This window comes from Schistocerca piceifrons, chromosome X (genome assembly GCF_021461385.2).
Source record: "Schistocerca piceifrons isolate TAMUIC-IGC-003096 chromosome X, iqSchPice1.1, whole genome shotgun sequence".
In the NCBI taxonomy this organism is placed as follows: Eukaryota; Metazoa; Arthropoda; class Insecta; order Orthoptera; family Acrididae; genus Schistocerca; species Schistocerca piceifrons.
In genome coordinates this window covers 580,513,478-580,537,840 of record NC_060149.1, presented here as the reverse complement: position 1 = coordinate 580,537,840, position 24,363 = coordinate 580,513,478, and the positions used below count along the sequence as shown (strand labels likewise).

Below are 24,363 nucleotides of genomic sequence, written 5' to 3'. Positions count from 1 at the left end.
AAATATGTTGTTATAATCTTGATAAACATATTTACGACAAGTCCTGTGTGAGGCCGTTAAAGCTCTGTTGGTCTTCAAAACAATGTGGAATATGCATATTAACCATTCCTTTTGTTCTCTGGCAGGTTTGGGTTAAGCAACAGGTTTGAAGCAGAATTCCCAAATGGCCTTGTTTCTCGTGTCGCTCCGGAAGAATACAAGGCAACAATTATGCGTGTGAACAGTGTTTTGAAGAAAACCTTGCCTGTCAACGTCAAGTGGCTGTTTTGTGGCTGTGTTTGCTGTTGCTGCACGTTAGGCTGTTCCTTGTGGCCTGTAATCTGCCTCAGCAAACGGGTATGAGTGAAACAAGTTTTTCAGTTATTTAGTTGCATGTTCTGTAGCTCATGCTCATCATTTCACCATAGGCCTAAGTGTTATGATTCAGAACATCTCAATTGAGCTATAGTTTGCTAAGGTGGCCATAAAAAACCTGTATTCTTCTGGAAATGTTCAAGTGCTGAATTGATTACTTATGTATACTCAAGAATCCCTTAAAGAAATAGTTGTTTAGAAGAAATTACAAGCCTATGTACTTGCAAATACTTGTGCTGTCTATTAGACATTTTATTTCCATGAGCAGATTGTTAAAGAGTTTCATAGCTATATTTTTCACTCCTCTCTCTGTTAGATTCACTGGAGTAAAGTGCAGATCATTTTTCCTCTGTTAATCTAGAAATGCTGTGTTTAAATAACAGATCTCACCGGTGAGTCATTTTAAAGCTGTGGTTAATACTCCCCAATTGCTTAGACCGATGTCCTCAAGAGATATAGATGGCAACCCCATACATTATGTTAATTACTTACTTTCATACAATGAATACTTTTTTGCTTATGTGAGGAATTACTGCAGTATACGCTCCGTACTGTATGACTTCAGCGAATAAAAAGTCATCTTAGTCATTTCTTTGTTTTTGAAGTTTACAGTTATTCTTACGGCAAAAGTTGGTAAACCTAAATTGTTTGTTATTTGGTGATAGTATACAAAATTAATAAAACAGTTGAACAAGCTCTTTCTTCTCTCCTCCCTACCCACTCTCCCAAGTGCAGAATTAGTTCATTTGTGGAAAATCAGTTAACAATTTTATCAGTTATGGGAAATTTCCCAGGTTGATACATCTGTGTATTGTTTGACAACAATGCATAATGTATCATCTGCAAAAGGGACTAGTTTTGCCTCCTGATTCAAGTTATTACTACAGTGCAAGAACAAGAAACCTGTGGCACTCTCATTGTGATTTGCCCCTTGCAGGTGATAGGTTGTCTGTGTTTGTGAAGTAATCTCAATGTCCTAGTGTAATTTTCTGTGCCCTCTTTCTTATATAGCAACCTACCAAGTCATGTGCTTAAACATGTAGCCCAAAAATATTTTATTTCAGTAATAGAACATATTGAATGTCACAATCAAACACCTTCAATAAGTCAACTAGGTCCTATCCTGTGAGTGGTTACATTTATTCCTTGTATTGTTGAAGAGTGTTCTGTACTGATCTGATATCATAAATGGATCTGTCAAATGCTAAGACTGCTGTAGTGTAAAGTTGAGTGAGGCATGTAATTTCATAATATAAACCCAATTTTCACAGGAGAGACAGATTACTGTAAACTGTGTGTACTGTTTCCCCAGGTCATTCTTTAAGTTGCTCTGTTTACAAATTTCTCGTTTGTTGGACAATATTCGAAAAAGAAAAGGGGCAGAACACTTGTTTTGGATGTCTACATTAACTCAGATTAAAGCAGGTGTATCTATTTTTGAAACTTGTTTGTTTAAAGTGTAAGTGGTGTTTTTGGTATTCTATAGGTTATTTGCAGTGAATTGTCTATAGATAGGCCTAACAGGCAATTCTATATTTCTACTAATGTAAATTTTATGTAAATGTGGAGGTTGCTATGTTTAAAGCAAAACTTCTAAAATTGTCAAGCAGTTCTACTTTTAACAATGAACAAAATATTTTATAATTTTGTACACAGCTGTAGCAGCAACTGTAGAATGAAATCTTCTTGTAGGAATAGTAAACAGCCAACCAGTTGCAAATTAGAAGCTTTATATTACCATGGTTTCAATGTTTACAAAAGTCTCCTTCAGAAGGAAATATAGACAATCTAAGCAAGTTAACAGTGACATGTGCGCGAGCCCACACACACACACACACACACACACACACACACACACACACACACACACACACACACAAATCTCGTTAACGAATACAAAATAACTTGTTCAGGCTTTCTGTATTTTATATGTTTTACTCACAAAGATGGATCAGATTTAAATAAACAGGTTCAACTCAAAAATATAAATTGTCTACAGTTTCAGACCTCTACTTTTGTTAACATAGCAGGGAAATGGCGGTTTTCCGTGTGACTGTAGGTTATGTCATGTTCCTCACCTGCTAATGCTTAGTGGTACTTGCGTTTCTTCTTTGTTATGATGTAAGTTATACTTCTAGAGGTTTTATGTTCATAGTTTTTTCAATTGTGTTGTATTTGAGAGTATTATACGTTTTTACCATCTTCTTCCCCTCCCCGTGCCATCCCTCACCATCTCTTTCCTTCCCTCCCTCTGCCCACATTCCTCTCCCCTTTCACTCTCTTCCTCCCACCTGCCATCCCCACCCTGGTTCCTATTGCTATTGTTTCTATTTCCACTATTCATAGTTTTACATAATTTGTTTTTGCTACAATTACTTTTGATAGTTTATTATTTGTTACTATTTCATTAATTTTAAATGTGTACACAGCTGATTATGAGCGGGTTTTTAATTTTAACTTTTGAAGCAACTTTCGCTTGATAAAGTTTCATTCACTACCATGCACCCTCCTTGTGCATACTGCTAGTACCCTCTCTTGCCAGAAGCTTTCTTTAGCGCAAGTGTTGCATATGTAACACTAGTGTACTAGCTGCACATTGATTTGGAAGTATCATGCGACAATAACCATGTATTGTGTGTTTTAATATATTATGGAGGTGAAATTGTATGTTTGACTGATGCCTGTCAGCTGTATTTTAACATACCTTTGCCACAACATGTAATTCAATAAGTCAGAATGATTTTTTGTTTTTGTTGACGAGATGTGGTTCTGTGTGTGTCTATATATAATCTTAACACATTTTTACTGGTAACTTACTTAGGTTGTCTAAATTTCCTTCTGAAGAAGACATTTTTTATAAAAACAGTGAAACCATGGTAAAGGGGTTTTACTAAACCTTCCAGTTTGCAACTGATTGACCGTTTACTATTTCTGCAGCAAAATACGATTTTATGTAACTTGGACTAAAAGAAGATGTGACTTCACAAAGGTTTCTCAATACAGTTTGGCTTGTGTCCAATAGAACTTACTGTTGATCTATAAAATAAGACAAAAACTAGACAACTGCAATATGCCTAAAAGTTGTAGAACGTGTCCTGTTGGCTGACACACCCATAGAGGTGTTGACTGTGTTTTAAGAAGGTGTATTGAATGGTCGTATATTTGGAAATATGCGCCAAATGATGTGCACATTCACATTTGAAATGTAATAAAGTTTTTCAGTACTAAGATGTATGCAGGCTCGGAATGTTTTTAATGTTATTTAGTTGGACTCTCACTGCATGCATGGATGAATGGGAGAGATTTTGGTGCAAGAGAAGTTTGGAAATTTCTTGTTTTTATCCAGAGTTTGAAGCATCACATATTCATTGTTTTCTTTCCCAGTAAACAGTTTACATCAGTAACGCATAATTACGGTCTGTTACTTTTCTTTCATGTTAGACATTAAATGCATGTTGTTTGTGTAGTGTTGGGGGATTTTTTTCTTTCCATGGATGTAGTGTGGTTTAAAGGTGAAGAAGTTTATGATGATAATCTAAGATACTTTATTATTACCAATTGCGGGTTAAGTATTAGTCTTGATGTTCCTGTGCTTTTGCATAATATTCAAAATATTTGAATACAGTTTTATAAATGCTTGCAATTTATCACCTGGAAGTTGTCAATGAGCTACAGTGCTAAATAGGAAATTTTTGATTCAGTTGTATGTTCCCGTTGTGCTGTTGAATGTTAGAGTATGAGAGAACTGTCAAAGTCGTAGGTAGCAGAAACATTATTCACGGACAGTATTTCTCTAGGTCTACATGCCGGAGAATGACCTGAGGAAATTTTGCTGAGACCTCTGTCATTCTGTTGGCTTAAGACTACTACCCCCCTCCCCCTCTCTCTTTCTCTCTCTCTCTCTCTCTCTCTCTCTCTCTCTCTCTCTCTCTTTCTCTCTGTGTGTGTGTTGGGGGGGGGGGGGCATATTTTTTGATACGGTGTTGGTCCATCACGTTCCTTGAAGATTTGTACTATAGGGGCCAAGGTACATGTATGGACACAACATCATAAAATACACATTACTGGCTTCTTATAATTCGTGCCAGAGTTGGTAAATGTTATAAGTCCAAAAGTTTAAAGTTCAGTCCTTTGACATGCCTGTGGAATTTTCATGACAGTTTCTGTGATCTTCACCTCTGACATTGCTTTGGCATATTGAACAGTGTTTCATACTACATTTTAAGTAAAACGGTTTGATAAGTTTCTTCAGAAGTCAAAGATAGTCGAGGTCATACTACCCCTTTGCAGATGAGAACACTTTGATTTTCAAATCAACCTGTTGCGTTCATGACTGGCTTAAGTTTACCTGTCAAATTGAGCAGAATGATGTAGCAAAAGATTTGGTTGTTTTTCTGGATAGAACAGTTCCAGATAACGAATCATTTATCCAGCTTCAGGGTTTTTATTGATTACCAGAGGCTTGGTCCATATTAAGTCAGCTGAGGGTTATATTGTCCAATATTTATTATTTTTTGTCAGTTGTGTTCACCCATGGAGTAAATTAAAGATTATGTTATTTTAATGTGTTGATCCTGTGCTCTTCAAATGTCAAGACATGGAAAAAAAATTATTATTTGGAAAAGTCAAGAAACAAAGATGCATACGGCTTCCATACCAATGATTCTAAGCAGCTGAAATTTATGTCATTAAAAGGGCTTTGTTTAAGCTTTAATTTGATTCACATCAAAATAATACTGTAAGATTTGTTTGATTATAATAAAATATTTTTAAAAAATTGGGAAATCTGAGGTGCTACTTTCTCTAAAAAGAAAAGAAGTCTCCTTATGCAGCCTATGTATACAAATAGTGGTTCACATTTAAATATGGAGAAAGTATGGTCTCATGAAACATAAAAACATATGAAGCAAAAGAACTAAAATCTATCAGTAACAAACTGAAACCATCCTTTTCATCAAACACAAGCTGAGGTATTGGGCTTCCCATGAATTGAAAAACATGTTTATTACTTATGTATTATGTACCCAACAAGATATTTAAATGATAAGTTGCCTAAACCATTGTCTTGTTCACTTTTTTTTCACGTGGTTGTGAGTTTCAGAGAATTTTTGTTATTGTTGCAGCCAATTATACAGGGTGGTCCATTGATCGTGACTGGGCCAAATATCTCATGAAATAAGCGTCAAACGAAAAAACTACAAAGAACGAAACTTGTCTAGCTTGAAGGGGCAAATCGGATGGCGTTATGGTTGGCCTGCTAGATGGCGTTGCCATAGTTCAAATGGATATCAACTGCATTTTTTAAAATAGGAACCCCCATTTTTTATTACATATTCGTGTAGTACATAAAGAAATATGAATGTTTTAGTTGGACCATTTTTTTCACTTTGTGATAGATGGCCCTGTAATAGTCACAAACATATGGCTCACAATTTTAGACGAACAGTTGGTAACAGGTAGGTTTTTTAAATTAAAATACAGAACGTAGGTACGTTTGAACATGTTATTTTGGTTGTTCCAATGTGATACATGTACCTTCGTGAATTTATCCTTTCTGACAACGCTTGCTGTTACTGCGTGATTACCTGTGAATACCACATTAATGCGACGTCAGATCCAGTCAACGTGCTTCGACAACCAATCCACCTGTCATGAAATATGCTATTCAATACCGCTTCAACCGCACGCGAGCTATGTGCCGGACATCCATCATGCTCGAAGTACATCGCCATTCTGTCATACACTGAAACATCTTGTAGTAACATCGGTAGAACGTTACATAGGAGATCAGCATACAGTGCACCATTTAGATTGCCATCGATAAAATGGGGGCTATTATCCTTCCTCCCATAATGCCACACCATACATTAACCCACCAAGGTCGTTTATGTTCCACTTGTTGCAGCCATCGTGGATTTTCCGTTGCCCAATAGTGCATATTATGTCAGATTACATTACCGCTGTTGGTGAATGACGCTTCGTCGCTAAATAGAACACATGCAAAAAATCTGTCGTCGTCACATAATTTATCTTGTGCCCAGTGGCAGAACTGTACACGACATTCAAAGTCGTCGCCATGCAATTCCTGGTGCATAGAAATATGGTAGAGTGCAATCGATGTTGATGTAGTATTCTCAACACTGACGTTTGTGAGATTCCCGATTCTCGCGCAATTTGTCTGCTACTGATGTGCGGATTAGCCGTGACAGCAGCTAAAACAGCTACTTGGGCATCATCATTTGTTGCAGGTCGTGGTTGACGTTTTACATGTGGCTGAACCCTTCCTTTTTCCTTAAATAATGTTACTATCCGGCGAACAGTCCGGACACTTGGATGATGTCCAGGATACCAAGCGGCTTACATAGCACACGTCTGTTGGGCATTTTGATCACAATAGCCATACATCAACACGATATCGACCTTTTCCATAATTGGTAAACGGTCCATTTTAACACGGGTAATGTATCACGAAGCAAATACCGTCCGCACTGGCGGAATGTCACGTGATACCACGTACTTATACGTTTGTGACCATTACAGTGCAATCTACCACAAAGCGAAAAAAGTGGTCCAACTAAAACATTCATATTTCTTTATGTACTACACGAATATGTAATAAAAATGGGGGTTCCTATTTCAAAAAACGCAGTTGATATCCATTTGACCTATGGCAGTGCCATCTAGCAGGCCAGCCATAGTGCCATCTGGTTTCCCCCTTCAAGCTAGATGAGTTTCATACTGTGTAGTTTTTTCATTTGATGCTTATTTCGTGAGATATTTGGCCCGGTCACTATCAGTGGACCACCCTGTATAAAGTAGAAAGTGATTAGAAGTTATTTATGGATTTATGAGCGTACATCAAAATTTACGTACCGAGAACTGGATTTGGTCAAGCAAACTGTTCGATGGGAGACAATTTTGTGTAGAAGTTTAAGTGGAAATCTGCTTGAGACAGAATGAGAAACATGGCAGATTGTTGAGATTGATGAATCTCAGCTCGTTATGAAGTAGTTTGGGAGATGGAATACAAAAAAACTGGAAGATACGTGTTTGGCAGTATCCAGAGAGGTACAAACAAATTTTTGCTGTTGTTGTGTGTAGGCGTTCAAAAGCTGTTCCTTTAAAAATTATTCAAGAGAATATTTTGCCAAGGATAACAGTGATATCTGACAGTTTCTCCGCATATAAATGTCTAAAAAACAAGGGTTTCCAGACCTTAATGTAAATCACAAGTTGACTTTCAAGTATCCAAAGACTGGTTCCCATTCAAATACAATAGAGAGCACATAGGGTGCCATTAAAGGTCCCAGTATGGCACAAGACAGTGCAAGACATTCTTCGATAGCTGTCTCTTCGAATGTGTGTGGAGGAAACAAAATGGAAATTTGTCGGGCTTGTTTTTATGTATTTTGCAGGCGGCTGCATTGGTGTCTAGTCCAAATGAATAAAATTTGTTGCAGTTTCATTTTTGCTTTGTTTTCACTATTAATTATTATTCCTAAATAGAGCAGCAATTCTGTTAACACATTTTGATGCCACAACTACTTGGCAGATGTGAAAGTGTGCGTGGGTGTTGGCAAAGCCAATGATTCTGAAAGTCAGTCCAAGGTCTGGGTTAGGTTGGAATATGACAGTTTCACTCACAAAAATACTGCACCGAGCAAGGTGGTGCAGTGGTTAGCACACTGGACTGGCATTCGGGAGGATGACGGTTCAATCCCATGTCTGGCCATCCTGATTTAGGTTTTCCTTGATTTCCCTAATTGTTCCTGCCAAATTCCAGGATGGTTCCCTTGAAAGGGCATGGCCGACTTCCTTCCCCATTCTTCCCAAATCCAGTGGGACCAATGACCTCGCTGTTTGGTTTCCTCCCCCATAAACTATTATAATAAACTTACTTGTACCGAATATTTCACTATTTTCCAAACATGTCACAAATTAAGAAACTGTTGTTAGATAGCATTCTAATTGCACAGCATCATTTGCTGCACGTGAGGCGAGCAGGAATTACGTTAATAATCTTCATTGTCAGAAGTATTTATTGCTTTTTCCCAATCCATTGCGAATAACAAAGTTAGAGATAGGTTTGGAGCTAAAAACACATGTTAAATTGCTGCGAGTAATACAAACAGCAGTTAAAAGAATTGTAATCTTTATTGTCAGAAAGTCTCATTGCTGTTTTTGAATATATCGTGGGTCACAAGGCTTTCCTTAGGTTACCAGATACCAGCTCAATTTAAATAGCTGTGACTGTAACAAGAAGCAATTAAATTTAAAATCCTAATTCACAGAAATGTTTCACTCTTTCTTCCACCCTGACAGCTGAAACACTCTTTCATTGCTTTGGTGTGTCTCGGCAAGCACTTACAACTTTCCTGCACAATACAGTTAAGTATGCCACTGACGTATTCTAGGCTTTCATCATGGTATCTTATCCTAAGTCACTGTTTACACTTTTCCAGTAGGTTTGGAAAAGAATAAAAAATGTAACAATAGGTCCCTTTGGATAAAGAACACTAATGCCGAATTTCCTGTGTGGTCGTTTTTGAGAAAGTATGCAATGTGTTATCAACTTCAAGAACTAAATTATTGGATTAGGCATTTGTAACATCTACATCACAATGTACTACTCCATAAGCTATCTTATGGTGTGTGGTGGAGGGTGCCCTATACCACTACTAGTCGTTTCTTTTTCTGTTCCACTCACAGATAGAGTGAGGGAAAAACGACTGTCTGTATGCCCCTATACGAGCCCTAGTCTTTCTAATCTCATCTTTGTGATCCTACATGAAATGCACATTGGTGACAGTAGAATTGTTCTGCAGTCAGCCTCAAATGGTGGTTCTCTATATTTTCTCAATAGTGCTCCTCGAAAAGTGTGTCGCCTTCCTTCCAGTGATTCCCATTTGAGTTCCCGAAGCATCTCCATAATACTTGCGTGTTGTTCAAACCTACTGGTAACAAATCTTGCAGCCCACCTCTGAATTCACTGACAGTCAAATCTTCTGAGCAAGTATGCTGTTTAGAAATGATTTTGCATAAATGATTTACCATTAAGGAGTATTATTTAATTTCAGTATGAAATTCAGGCACAGGAATAAGAAAATAGTTTGAGTACCTTCAATGATTTTAGAAGTGATGAATCAGGGCAGTAGCTTGTCGCATTGTCTGTTCCTCTGTTGTTCAAAATTCAAAGTGGATGCCAAGAATGGGTTTTTATGGAAAACGGTACAACTCCTTAGGCATTAGGATGTGATTTTCATATGATCTCTGTAAACTTGCTTTAGAACCAAGTCTTTCGACAGTGCCTCCAAACCCATCGCAAAAATCAAATGGCTCTAAGCACTGTGGGACACAACACCTGAGGTCATCAGTCCCCTAGACTCTAGACTTTGAACTAAAAAACCTAAGGACATCACACACATCCATGCCTGAGGCAGGATTCAAACCTGCGAGTGTAGCAGCAGCGTGGTTCCAGACTGACGCGCCTAGAACCTCTCAGCCACACCGGCCAGCCCCAAGCCCATTGCAAGCCTTGTTTTAATAAATATTCTGAAGACATGGAATAAGAAAATGTTCTTCGTTTTTATAATGTGGGGCATTACCATCATAAAAGTAGAACATATTTTGCATGTAGTAATTCCATGGAAACATTGCGATTACAAAACACTTTATTCATGACACACTTTAAGTAATCACCATCTTGTCAAATAGTCTTAGGAAAGCTCATACAATTGATCAGTACAAGAAAAATGTGCAATCTCATGTGCTGTTGCCATTGGGTGTATTTGCAAAAGAAGTTATTTTGATACGTCACATGCCAGTAGAACACATTTCTTTTATGTTTGGCAATTTTTCCTTTAAAAGTGAGACCACCTTTGATAGGAAAACGTATGCCAGTGTGTTGTGTTCTAAGCAGTCAGAAATTAAGGCTCAGTTCAGATGTTTTCAATTCTGTGTTATCCTCACTGTAGTCCACAAGAAAAGGATGCAGTGTGGTTAGCTATTCCATGTAATAGGAACTATTAAGTGAAATCAGTGTGGGCCAGTGGTATAGTCAATAATTGATTTCCCTTTCAACACATCCTTTCCCCATCTTAAAATTATCAAAGGCAATCAGAAATTTGTAGTAAATGCACATATTTCAGAGAAAATAAAAGAGGGATTTTTGAGATTTTAGAAAAGAAATTGTTTGCATTTTAGTAACTTCATTTTTTTCAAAAGCCCTTCACTAAAAAAGGACTAGCATGGTAGTATTTGTTAACATTATTGTATTGGGGCATTGTAAAATATTTTTAAAATATCAGAGATAACTGTGACATGATGTACAAAAAATAAAAAAACTAACCAAAGTTGTTGGATTTAATGTGGACAAACCCCTAAACCATTTCAGGCACATGCTAAATATTCACCACATCAGCTAATAGATTTCCTGCTATTTGATTGCTTATTTACGTGTTCAATTCTTTGTTCTGGTCGAAAACCTTCCTTGAGGTCTCCTTAAATTTGACTGTACTTTAAATTTTACAACATACACATAATGGTTAAACACAATGTATCAGTGTGTCACAGGTTTATTACTATAATACATAATAGAAACTGCATAAGAATGTAGGAAAAAAAGATACTCTTCAAACTTGCCAAACATTACAGATCAGAATGTAAAGGTATGCAGTTAGTTCCAATAATTCCCAGAGAACATTTTTAGCTTTGAAACTAAAGCTATATGTACCTTCTGTGATGTTAAGAAGCAAGTTACTTCATAATTTAGTGTTTACAACACAGAGGTGGTTGTCTTTGATTTATTGACACGAAGTCAGCATGGATTCAGAAAGTATTGTTCTTGCAACAGTCAACTAGCTCTTTATATGCACGAAGTAATGAGTGCTATTGACAGGGGATGTCAAATTGATTCCATATTTTTAGATTTCCAGAAGGCTTTAGACACCGTTCCTCACAAGCAGTCTTCTTACCAAACCACGTGTTGATGGAATATTGCTTCAGTTGTGCAACTCGATTCGTGATTTTGTGTCAGGAAGGTCACGGATTGTAGTAATAGATGGAAAGTCATAGAGTAAAACAGAAATAATATCCAGTGTTCCCCAAGGTAGTGTTATATGCCCTCTATTGTTCCTGATCTATGTTAACGACATAGGAGGCAATCTCAGTAGCCGTCTTAGATTGTTTGCAGATGATGCTGTCATTTACCATCTTGTTAAGTCATCAGATGACCAAAATGAATTGCAAAATGATTTAGATAAGATATCTGTAAGATGCGAAAAGGGGCAATTGACCCCGAATAAAGAAAAGTGTGAAGTTATTCACATGAGTACTAAAAGAAATCCACTAAATTTAGACTATGCGATATGTCACACAAATCTTGAAGGCTGTAAATTCAACTAAATAATTATGGATTACAATTACAAATACCCTAAATTGGAATGATCACATAATGTTGTGGTTAGAGCCAACGAAAGGCTGTGATTCATTGGCAGAACACTTAGAAGGTGTAACAGGTCTACTAAAGAGACTGCTTACATTACACTTGTCCACCCTATCCTGGAGTATTGCTGTGCAGTGTGGGATCCGCATCAGGTGGGACTGACGGATGACATCGAAAAAGTACAAAGGGCAGCTCGTTTTGTATTATCGCGAAATAGGGGAGACAGTGTCACAGACATGATACGTGAATTGGAGTGGCAATCATTAAGACAAAAGCGTTTTTTATTACGACGGGATCTTCTCATGAAATTTCAATCACCAGTTTTCTCTCCGATTATGAAAACATTCTGTTGGCACCCACCTACGTAGGGAGAAATGATCATCACGATAAAATAAGAGAAATCGGGGCTCGCACAGAAAAATTTAAGTGCTCGTTTTGCCTACGCGCCGTTAGAGAGTGGAATGGTAGAGAGACAGCTTGAAGGAGGTTCATTGAACCTTCTACTAGGCACTTTATTGTGAATAGCAGAGTAATCATGTAGATGTAGAGATGCTTAAGCACTTTTAGTTTGAAGGGGATTGAAGATAATAGAGAATGTGGATGTCACCTGGAGTTGTGATAACTGAGAGAACTCTGAAACATTCTTTGTGTTTGTTAATGACACTTTTACTGCATTTAAGAAATTGTAATATCGTGTGTGTGCGCATCCACCTGCCCCCCCCCCCTCCCCCCCCCCCCCCCCCCACACACACACACACACACACTAGAAATTTGTTGACCTCAAACATGGGAGCTTTTACTATTTGAGACCTTATCTACTAAAATATCATGGTAGTCAAAGAGAAAAAGTTATTTCTTTTTGTTAAGTAAGCACATGGCCCCAGGCCAACTGAATTTTCATTCTAGATAACTGTTATCTAGATCTTTAAAGGAGTAACTTAAGAGAGATTTTTGCATTATGTAGAAGTGAGTGTGAATGGATATGTGATCTGATATGTCTTTCAGCTTAGCAAAGTGATTATAATTTGGTAGGTTTGAACTTAGGTTCCTGTAATCAGCTTGGAGAGATTTGTAAATAAATTTAATGGTCACGTTGAAGATTGAGTATTTAAGGAAGATAGTTGTAAGAAAAGACTAGTGATCCTAATGCTGGTGTTGACAACTTGTAAGCTCTGATTTAAACCATTTATAGACCGTAATAGAGAATCCCGTTCAGTATATTTGGAAGCAGAATGTTAAAAAGAAGTGTCGAAACCTGTACAGCAGTAGAGAACAATTGTAATTGCTTGTTGTCAGAACATAGTTCATTTTTTTGTTATGTACTGAATGCCACACCAGTACCTGTTACACAAACTGTGTTGATATGGAAAATGAAATAAGATTTGCTGCCAGATTGAAAATATCCTTACAACCACAACACAGTACATTATCTTGTTTGGGATGTCATTTACAGTTAGAATAGTAACGTCTGCTGTGTACCAGAGAAACATTGTCGGGCCTTACTGTTAATGTTAGTCACTAATGACTTTTGTTATTTATGGTTTCAGAGTTTGAGAAGTATTTGCCAATAAAATTTCCACCCACTGAAGTTTCCACCAGTGATAGATATGTTAATCTGTTATCCACCAACACCAAAATATGTGGTTTCTAAGAAGGCTTAAATCATTGGAATTTTCTAGCAGTTAGAAATTGTGACTGCCTTATATCATGTAGGTTAAGTATAAAATAATGCTCAGCACCTGTTACGAACTTCCAGCAAAAATTAAATTTTCTGTGATTCACATGTAACTTTTGTGGCCTTTCTACAAGCTTCCTCTTGTATACTTTCAAACTGATAAGCAGATGGTTGATGTGTTGGTAATTATAAAGTTTGCATGTGGTAGTTGAGGGATAATAGCCTCTCTCATTTATTATTATTTTTTCATGCACTTGATTTCTTCTAAGACTAATCAGTCCAAAATGAGTCACACTGGGATTTAGGTTTAGTTAATTTATGTGTTCCATGGACCATAATTGTGCTCTCTAGGTAGGTTATGGTACATTTCAGTTAGTTTACAAATGTGACACTTTTTGTTTTTAATGTTCATCTTAGGATACCTTTAATTTCATGTTATTGTACTGCATTGTTGCCATTATATTTGACTTGGGAACCCAGAATAGAAGGAACAGAGTTAGTCCCTGTTTGGTCATACAGATTTAGGTGTTACATTGTGAAAGTTGGTCTGGTTTCATGAACAAGGCTGTTTCAAGTTTCCTTCACCATCATTACCAATCTAGCTATTGCACCCTCCCCAGTGACCATCAATGTTTGTGTGTCAAAGTGATTATTTTAACTTTGCATTGATTGTATTTTTTTTTTTTTTTGTTAAAAGAATCCTTGCAGTGATGCGAAAACATGTTTTTTCCATGGAAAAAGATTTTATATTCTCCAGAATGTAGCCAGCCTCAAGCGTTTGCAATTCAAGTAGCACACTGAATGTAAGCTTTTGATTTAACCGTCTTAGATTCGAATTTTTCCTGGAGGAAGGAAAATTTTTCCTTATGTGGTAATGCACATAGGTGAATTTCTAATGATTTTTAGACGCAAGATTTATACAAAAATAAGTACCCATTTTCAAAAGATACATTGTACACTTGGCTTCATTTTATGGACTAAAATAACTAATGGTGAAATATCCTCTATTGTAATAAATAGAAAAATGATCATTCAATAATTACCGTGCAAAATAACAATTTCAGTTTTACAGTGGAATGTAACGAACCAGCCACATCTGTCTATTCTGGTAATAATGAGCTGCTGCACACTGCTACATTGACTTGCTAATAGTCTCATAGTGATCTCCAACAGTTAGCAGCTTTTGCACATGATGAAAAGGTTGAACATTTGCTAATGTGTACCTCAAGTTTCCATTGGGAAAAATGCTTCTGTTGCACCTAAGATACAGTAAAATTTAATGTACTTAATTATAGCCAGAGGCACCTGAAAGAGAGGTAAAAGGAAGTTCTAAATTTGGTTGAAATTTGTTACTGCTGTGTTGGTGATTGTTTAAACTTTAAAACACTGATTATTAAAATATAGACCAGTTATTGCTATCAGCAAGCATTTCTTTTGTTAGTTATTAGGTATTCATGTGTATTTTTTAACCATTCTTGGAAGGGGAGGATGTTCGTCAGTGATGTCCTTAAAACAACTCTGACAACTGACATGACATGCAAGAAAATCTGATTTATCGGTGAGGTATTTCGTGTTGTGAAAGTGATGATCGCACTCTTTTCCCCTCTCTCTAGATGGTTTGTGTAGTGAAAATATTGCCCTCTGTTGTATTCTTAATCTTTAAAGGCAGCGTAATGAGATGCTTTGGTGGCCTGTAATACAAAAGGCATGTTCAGAAAGTAAGTGTGTTGTGACAGTAATGGGCTGCAGTCTTTCGTTTTTTGAGGCTGGACAACACTGAGTGTTAGAGGGGGAGTCCCCTAACAAGAGCAACTGTAAGAGTAACCTGGTAGTTCATAAACTCAAGTTGTAGGATCCAATTGTGTGAAAGATGTCGGTAAGTAATCATTTTGAGTGGAAACCATGTGAAGTGATCAAGTTACTGCTCATAGAAGGAATAAAACCTACAGAAATTTTTTTGGGAAATGAAAACTGTTTAAGATGAAGGTATTAGTAGCAGAATGAGTGTGGTTAAGTGATAAAGGGAGTTCAGTGGAAGCACAACAAATGTTCATAACAGAGGAATGGTACATCTTACTTGATGACTACTGAGTTGGTGCAAAAAATTTAGGAAACTAGAATGAGATTTTCACTCTGCAGCGGAGTGTGCGCTGATATGAAACTTCCTGGCAGATTAAAACTGTGTGCCCGACCGAGACTCGAACTCGGGACCTTTGCCTTTCGCGGGCAAGTGCTCTACCAACTGAGCTACCGAAGCACGACTCACGCCCGGTACCCACAGCCTTACTTCTGCCAGTACCTCGTCTCCTACCTTCCAAACTTTACAGAAGCTCTCCTGCGAACCATGCAGAACTAGCACTCCTAAAAGAAAGGATATTGCGGAGACATGGCTTAGCCACAGCCTGGGGGATGTTTCCAGAATGAGATTTTCACTCTGCAGCGGAGTGTGCGCTGATATGAAACTTCCTGGCAGATTAAAACTGTGTGCCCGACCGAGACTCGAACTCGGGTAGAGCACTTGCCCGCGAAAGGCAAAGGTCCCGAGTTCGAGTCTCGGTCGGGCACACAGTTTTAATCTGCCAGGAAGTTTCATATCAGCGCACACTCCGCTGCAGAGTGAAAATCTCATTCTGGAAACATCCCCCAGGCTGTGGCTAAGCCATGTCTCCGCAATATCCTTTCTTTCAGGAGTGCTAGTTCTGCATGGTTCGCAGGAGAGCTTCTGTAAAGTTTGGAAGGTAGGAGACGAGGTACTGGCAGAAGTAAGGCTGTGGGTACCGGGCGTGAGTCGTGCTTCGGTAGCTCAGTTGGTAGAGCACTTGCCCGCGAAAGGCAAAGGTCCCGAGTTCGAGTCTCGGTCGGGCACACAGTTTTAATCTGCCAGGAAGTTTCAATTTAGGAAACTGTTTGTGAAGGCAGTTTACAGTGGGTGAAATGTCTGCGGTGCTTCAACAACTCTCCGGAACTATCTTATATGAGACAATCGCAGAAATGCTGGGCACCAGAACAGGTGCACAAGATGGGTCCCAAAACAACTGACGTCAGCAGTGCAAGAAAAATTGGGTCGGTAGCCCTTGCAGGTTTAAAGAGCGACTTGAATTGCAAGATGAAGATTTTCTGAGATCTGTGGTGCCTTGAGTTAAAACATTATATGCCCGAGACAAAAGACAGTCATCACAGTGGCATCACACCAGTTCCACATCTGCCAAAAAATTCAAAACCACAATTTCAGGCAAAAGAATCGTGACCTCCGTGTTTCGGGACAGAAAAGGCATCACTTTGATCGAATTCCTGCCTAGGAGGGAGACCACCAATGCACAACGATATTCCGAGACCCTCAAAAAAACTCAAAGGAAGCATTAAAAACACTAGGAGGGGAATGCAGATGAGAGATGTCTGCTTGTTGCACAACAACACCTGTCCTTGTCCAGCATTGACCACCAAAGTGCTCTTGGTCTCAATTGGTTGGGCCCATCACATGCAGTGAACAGGATGGCGATTATGTGGAAAAGTAGTCATCAAGTGTATCAACAGTATACTGTAATTTGTCAAGTACATTTTTTTGGGAAAAAAAATTATAAACTTAGTACACTTACTTTCTGAACATTGTTCATACTTCTCAAGTATAAATTTTTGCTGAATATTAAGTAAAATTTTCTCGAATTTTGATATTAAAACATGTCTGTTCATTTTCAGTAACTTCAAAACATTGCTCCTTTGTTTAATAGATAAGTGTAATCATTGGACTTATTTCATGTATTTACTCATTTTGCTTTTACTATTGTAGACTCAGCACTCTATAGACAAGTTACTGGAGTGGGAAAACAGTCATTTGTACCATAAACTTGGCCTGCACTGGAGACTTGCCAAGCAAAGATGTGATTCTTCATCAATGATGGAATATGTAAGTGCATTATTTAACCCTGTGCTATATTTTTTACTGCCAGAGAAACCAGACAGCCCAAGTACCAGAAAATAATAATTCGCAACCCACTGTCTCCCACTCTCCCTCTCCCACGCGATCTCCCTCTCCCCCGAGCCTCCCTCTCCCCCGCGATCTTCCTCTCCCCCGTCCCTTCTCCCATTCCCCCCACACCTCACTACCCCCAAGCTCATGCAACCACCCAGTCGCCCCATCTCCCATCCCTCCCTCTCCCCAACCTCCCTCAACCTCGCTCCCCCTCTTCCTGCTCCAACCCCCTCTCCCCTTAGTCCTTCCCTCTCCCCCTCTCCCCTTACTCCTCCCCTCCCCCCTTACTCCTCCCCTCCCCCCTTACTCCTCCCCTCCCCCCTTACTCCTCCCCTCCCCCCTTACTCCTCCCCTCTCCCCTTACTCCTCCCCTCTCCCCTTACTCCTCCCCTCTCCCCTTACTCCTCCCCTCTCCCCTTACTCCTCCCCTCTCCCCTTACTCCTCCCCTCTCCCCCTTACTCCTCCCCTCTCCCCCTTACTCCTCCCCTCTCCCCCTTACTCCTCCCCTCTCCCCCTTACTCCTCCCCTCTCCCCCTTACTCCTCCCCTCTCCCCCTTACTCCTCCCCTCTCCCCCTTACTCCTCCCCTCTCCCCCTTACTCCTCCCCTCTCCCCCTTACTCCTCCCCTCTCCCCCTTACTCCTCCCCTCTCCCCCTTACTCCTCCCCTCTCCCCCTTACTCCTCCCCTCTCCCCCTTACTCCTCCCCTCTCCCCCTTACTCCTCCCCTCTCCCCCTTACTCCTCCCCTCTCCCCCTTACTCCTCCCCTCTCCCCCTTACTCCTCCCCTCTCCCCCTTACTCCTCCCCTCTCCCCCTTACTCCTCCCCTCTCCCCCTTACTCCTCCCCTCTCCCCCTTACTCCTCCCCTCTCCCCCTTACTCCTCCCCTCTCCCCCTTACTCCTCCCCTCTCCCCCTTACTCCTCCCCTCTCCCCCTTACTCCTCCCCTCTCCCCCTTACTCCTCCCCTCTCCCCCTTACTCCTCCCCTCTCCCCCTTACTCCTCCCCTCTCCCCCTTACTCCTCCCCTCTCCCCCTTACTCCTCCCCTCTCCCCCTTACTCCTCCCCTCTCCCCCTTACTCCTCCCCTCTCCCCCTTACTCATCCCCCTCTCCCCCTTACTCATCCCCCTCTCCCCCTTACTCATCCCCCTCTCCCCCTTACTCCTCCCCCTCTCCCCCTCTCCCCCTTAGTCCTCCCCCTCTCCCCCTTAGTCCTCCCCCTCTCCCCCTTAGTCCTCCCCCTCTCCCCCTTAGTCCTCCCCCTCTCCCCCTTAGTCCTCCCCCTCTCCCCCTTAGTCCTCCCCCTCTCCCCCTTAGTCCTCCCCCTCTCCCCCTTAGTCCTCCCCCTCTCCCCCTTAGTCCTCCCCCTCTCCCCCTTAGTCCTCCCCCTCTCCCCCTTAGTCCTCCCCCTCTCCCCCTTAGTCCTCCCCCTCTCCCCCTTAGTCCACCCCTTAGTCCTCCCCCTCTCCCCCTTAGTCCTCCCCCTTAGTCCTCCCCCTTAGTCCTCCCCCTCTCCCCCTTAGTCCTCCCCCTCTCCCCCTTAGTCCTCCCCCTTAGTCCTCCCCCTCTCCCCCTTAGTCCTCCCCCACTCCCCCTTAGTCCTCCCCCACTCCCCCTTAGTCCTCCCCCACTCCCCCTTAGTCCTCCCCCACTCCCCCTTAGTCCTCCCCCACTCCCCCTTAGTCCTCCCCCACTCCCCCTTAGTCCTCCCCCACTCCCCCTTAGTCCTCCCCCACTCCCCCTTAGTCCTCCCCCACTCCCCCTTAGTCCTCCCCCACTCCCCCTTAGTCCTCCCCCACTCCCCCTTAGTCCTCCCCCACTCCCCCTTAGTCCTCCCCCACTCCCCCTTAGTCCTCCCCCTCTCTCCCCTTACTCCTCCCCCTCTCCCGGCACTCCTCCCCCTCTCCCGGCACTCCTCCCCCTCTCCCGGCACTCCTCCCCCTCTCCCGGCACTCCTCCCCCTCTCCCGGCACTCCTCCCCCTCTCCCGGCACTCCTCCCCCTCTCCCGGCACTCCTCCCCCTCCTCCCCCTCTCCCGGCACTCCTCCCCCTCTCCTCCCCCTCTCCCGGCACTCCTCCCCCTCTCCTCCCCCTCTCCCGGCACTCCTCCCCCTCTCCTCCCCCTCTCCCGGCACTCCTCCCCCTCTCCTCCCCCTCTCCCAGCACTCCTCCCCCTCTCCTCCCCCTCTCCCGGCACTCCTCCCCCTCTCCTCCCCCTCTCCCCCTCTCCCGGCACTCCTCCCCCTCTCCCCCTCTCCCGGCACTCCTCCCCCTCTCCTCCCCCTCTCCCCCTCTCCTCCCCCTCTCCCTCTCCCTGCACTCCTCCCCCTCTCCTCCCCCTCTCCCTGCACTCCTCCCCCTCTCCTCCCCCTCTCCCCCTCTCCCTGCACTCCTCCCCCTCTCCCCCACCCCACCCCCGCACTCCTACCCCATCCCCTTCTCCCTCTCCCACTCCCATCTCTCCAACACCTGCCCACACTCCGGCTCCCACCCGTCTCACTGTCCATGCCCACCCGACACATGTATTCACTATCCTCCCACACATCACTGTGCTTTGTAGTAATCATATAAAACATAAGTCCTTTGTTAGTCTGACAAGGTTGATAGCTACTAATGGCAGCTTGTCTCGATCTTCTTGTTCTCTGTTAATGATACCTAGTAAAGGCCTCATACTATTTAGCAGTACTCAAGAATTGGTCAAATGAAAGATTTGTAAGCCACTTCTTTAGCGTATGAATTAAATTTCCTTTTTTTCCATTGAATGTCATTCTGGTATGTGCTTGTTTTACTTCTAGATATATGGATAAAAGATAATTATTAAAAATTATCCAGTCCACCCATTCTTTATCTATTTATAAAACATTATAACAGGTTGCTGAATCTGCAGAATCTGTTAAATATCTACAAAATTGGACGTTTGTAAGTGAATACACACAGTCCCTTCAAGCGTCTCCTGTTCTGAACTCTCGACGATTATGAAACTTCCTGGCAGATTAAAACTGTGTGCCACAATTACTTCATAGTAATTGAACTAAATAATTTAGCCTTTTTTTTTTCATGAGTATTGCATCTTGCTGTACCAGAGTGCTCTTAGAAACATTTAAGTTGCAAAAAAAGTGTGTAAGTAATGGAATTAAGAGATCCAGTGATGAATTACCAATAACTTCACATATTTCCTTCACTTTCAGTTGATGTCATTTGTCCAAGAACATGCAGCCATTCAACAAGTTTATAGTTAAGACTGTGCATCCTTGTTCCAATGTAATGCTTCTAGTGTCAGAAATTTGCCTATTCTAATCTAAGATCAAAGGGGTAGGTAACATACGGCAAATTGGACTCATACGTCCACATGTCTGAAACCAAATGTTTATGGACATTAGTATGTTTTCTTGCTCAGACAATCATATGGTTTTGAAAAGTGACTACCCTGTGTACACAGATAGAAAATTTAATTCAAAAACCAAGCAAAAATGCTAGAAAAGTATAGAAAGTGTTAAACCTTCACCAGGAGAACTGTTCTAAATACATACATAGTAATACAGATGAAGCTATCAGAATCTCAACAAAGTTAAAGTTAGCCACTAACCTTATGCCCACTAACAGCCATACACTTTTGAATACTAGTACATAGTATGAACACATCAAAATCAATCCAAAATGCTGACAAGACGGAGAGTATTCTTATGCAGAAGACATGTATCTGTGCATGTGCTTACAAGAAATGCATTTCAATGAAAATGGTATGCGTTTCCCGTGAAGGTAAAATATATACAGGAAGAACCACAAAAGTTTAAGGACATATGCTTGGCTGAAAAGCTGGGTGCTTTCCATTCTGTGAGGACAAAAATTGTGCTGTCAGTTTGAGAGCAGGAATAAAGACTTCGTGGGTTCATTTAATTGTTCCGCTCCATGTGTTAGAGTATGTGAATCAAGTCATAGGTGCTCAGTAAAGGCAAAAGCTTTTGTAGTCATTGCTGCATGGAAAAATAGTATACTTCAAAACCACATGAAAGGAAATAGTAGTGATGTGTATTGCTGTGCCTTCTCCATCTGATAGGTGGATTAACCCTTCCAATTTTTCCGAACACTACTGCTATGGGAGGGAGACATGCTTTTTAGTAATTTTCTAGAGAATAGATTGCCGTAAAGGAGTGTTTGAATGCCACATGCAATAAAGTTGCCATTTATGGTAAGTAGTCCAGTGATTACTATGCGAGTAATGTTACAAATTGTGAGCTCTGCTTGCACACCATGCATGGGGCCAGCAGGCTTCACCACTTCTGCCAGCCAGCTGTATGAACTGAGGGTGGCCTCAGAAACCATGCAACAGGTGTTGTTGGTGCCAACATGAGCCACAACTTGCAGCCAACTCACACTCAATAGCTGCAGTTACGGCCGTCCCCACGTCTTGATTGAGGCCCCTTCGCAGACGTTCAAAGTGCACATTGGCTTTCTTTCCAGTCCTGAATGCCATTTTCCTAATAGGCTTCATAATGCACCCAACGTTGGAACTCCTGATAACTAGTAAATCCCTCCTCCTGTGTGTCTGCTCATACCACGCTGAAGGATCTGCCACCTGTCCACTCACAGAGTGAATAGGGAAGGTTAGATGGCCAGTCTCCACATTGGCACTCCACCTTGAGTGACACAAATGCTTTGCCACCTTCTACTCACTCTAATGTGAGAGTGGATCCACCACGTCATGTACATTCGGCAGCAGAGCCTGTGGGCAATGTGAACTGTGGCCAGCTCCTCCTGTGTCTGCACACAGCATGCACACGTACTACCCATCCTAGCAAGACTAACTGAAGAAGAAGTAAACCATAAAAGCAGACAGAATCCCAGATATGCAGCTTGCTCCTCTCCTGGTGTGTCACCAGTGGGTGCCGATGCCCCAGTGAGCTATGTAACTAACTGTTCAGAAGAAATGAAAACTGCGCTACAGACTGCCTGAATTTATACTTACAAAATGTGAGCTTAAACCTCTTAAACAGAAAAACATGTACAAAATCATCTGATAGATATCACTGAAAGAATAGAAACTTTACTGCTAAAATGGTTCCCATAATTCAGTGCAACATGAAGGATTCAGGATTAAAGTGAAAGAATTGGAGCTTCTTGCACAGACCTGATCGAGAGTGCCAACAGTGAGAGACGGATTAGCAACCACGACAATGTTACAGGAACAATGGTCACTAAAGGCAAAAAGGTAGCCAAGAAAGCTAGGAGAGTAAGAAAAGAATTATGTTTGGCCGAACTGATAGTGAATCGGTATCCATTTACTTAAAATGTGAACTGAGAACATTTAGTTCAGATCTGGCAAATGTGGAAAAATTGAGGTTTACCATGAAAGACATGAAGTTAGTCTGGATAAGTACTTTACAAGTAGGTAATGGGACTGCAATGACCTGGTTTAATGGTACCATTCATAGAATTTCGTGAAAACAAATAGTAGTACACTTTCACTACAAGAGAGATTACAGGGATAGTGGCAGAGAAAAGTTAATAGCAATTTTTGTATCTGTAAGAAGGCCTATGTGTGAAATGCAGAATAATTTTCACATTCAGATCCTAGCAAAAGATTTATCAGAAAATTATGGAAAGTTCTGGTCATGCAGGTCAGTGAAGGGATTCAAAAAGTCCATTCAATCCCTCATTAATGTGTCTGGTGTCAAAATCAGAAACAGCAGACAGAATTGAGAAATTTTGGATTTCAAATTTAAAAATATTGTACAACACCAACACTACCTCAAGTATACGAGGCACAATGCTTTGTCAGAATTCCAGTTATGGGTTAGGTTAAATGCAACTCATAATTAACTCCTTTCCTACCTCAAATTTATCATAAATTACTCACACAGTGAGTAGTACCACGTGACTTTAAAAGAGCACAGATCTTTCCTGTTTACGGAAGGGTTAATAGTTTGGGCATGCAGAATTATAAACTAATATTGCTAATGTCGTGTCTGTTGCAGAATCCTAGGACATATTGGAAGAAGGAAAAAAATCATGTTTTTAGAGGGAAAAGAGCATCTCTCAAAGTCTGCACTGTTTCAGAAAAAGCCTCGTGTGAAACACAGCCTGTTTTATTCATACACTACCTCTTGCAAACAGTAGATGCAAGTGAACAGGTAGATTTCATCTCCCTAGACTTCTGTAAGGCACTACACATTGTACCACAGTGGTTACTACTAATCAGATGCAAAGATACAGAGTAAAGTTGCAAACATGTGATTGGTTTGAGGAACATTTGGTTAATAGAATCCAGTATGTTATACTAGATAGCAGTGGTTCCATTGAAACTAAAGTAACATCAGATGTGCAACAGGAAGTGTAATAGGACCTCTAATGTTTTCAATATGTGTAAATGACTTCCTGGATAGGATTGGCAGCCCTGAGAGATTGTTTGCTGTTGTCCAGCAAAGTATTGTCATTCCGTGATCATGAGAAAATGCAGAAAGATTTGCACCTCTCTTTAAATTTGGATAAATCTAAGATAATGCTAGTAACAATGAGAAAGAACTGTATAGTAGCTGACTGCAAGATTAGTAGTAAACATCTCAATTATGTCCCATTGTATTTAGGGGTAAGACTATGAAGAGAACTGAAGTGGCACAATCAAGTAAAATCATTATTGGGGAGGTGAAATGGAAGAATTGGATTCATCGGAAAGGTTCAGGTAGAGTCCAGTTCATCCATAAAGGAAACTTTACACAAGACTATATGCGAGTAATTCTAGACTATCGTTTCAGTGTTAGGAGTCCTTATCAACTAAGCATGGCAACAAAACAGTGAATGAATTCTGGGAAACACTGCTATAATCATAAAGGTTAGTACAGTACGTACAAAAGTATATCAGAAATACTCTGAGAACTTAAATGAGAATCCTTGGAAATAAGACAGTGTAGTTATCACGAGAC

At 40.9% G+C, this 24,363-nt stretch overlaps 1 protein-coding gene across 1 annotated transcript in view; it reads left to right on the top strand.

Annotated features, from left to right (window-relative positions):
• LOC124721391 (cysteine-rich hydrophobic domain-containing protein 2) overlaps positions 1 to 24,363 on the top strand; it is a 44,488-nt gene that overhangs the window by 305 nt on the left and 19,820 nt on the right. Inside the window, exons 2-3 of the mRNA XM_047246332.1 lie at positions 126 to 336; positions 17,260 to 17,376. Of these exons, the coding sequence (XP_047102288.1) occupies positions 126 to 336; positions 17,260 to 17,376 (328 nt within the window). The remainder of the gene's footprint in view (positions 1 to 125; positions 337 to 17,259; positions 17,377 to 24,363) is intronic.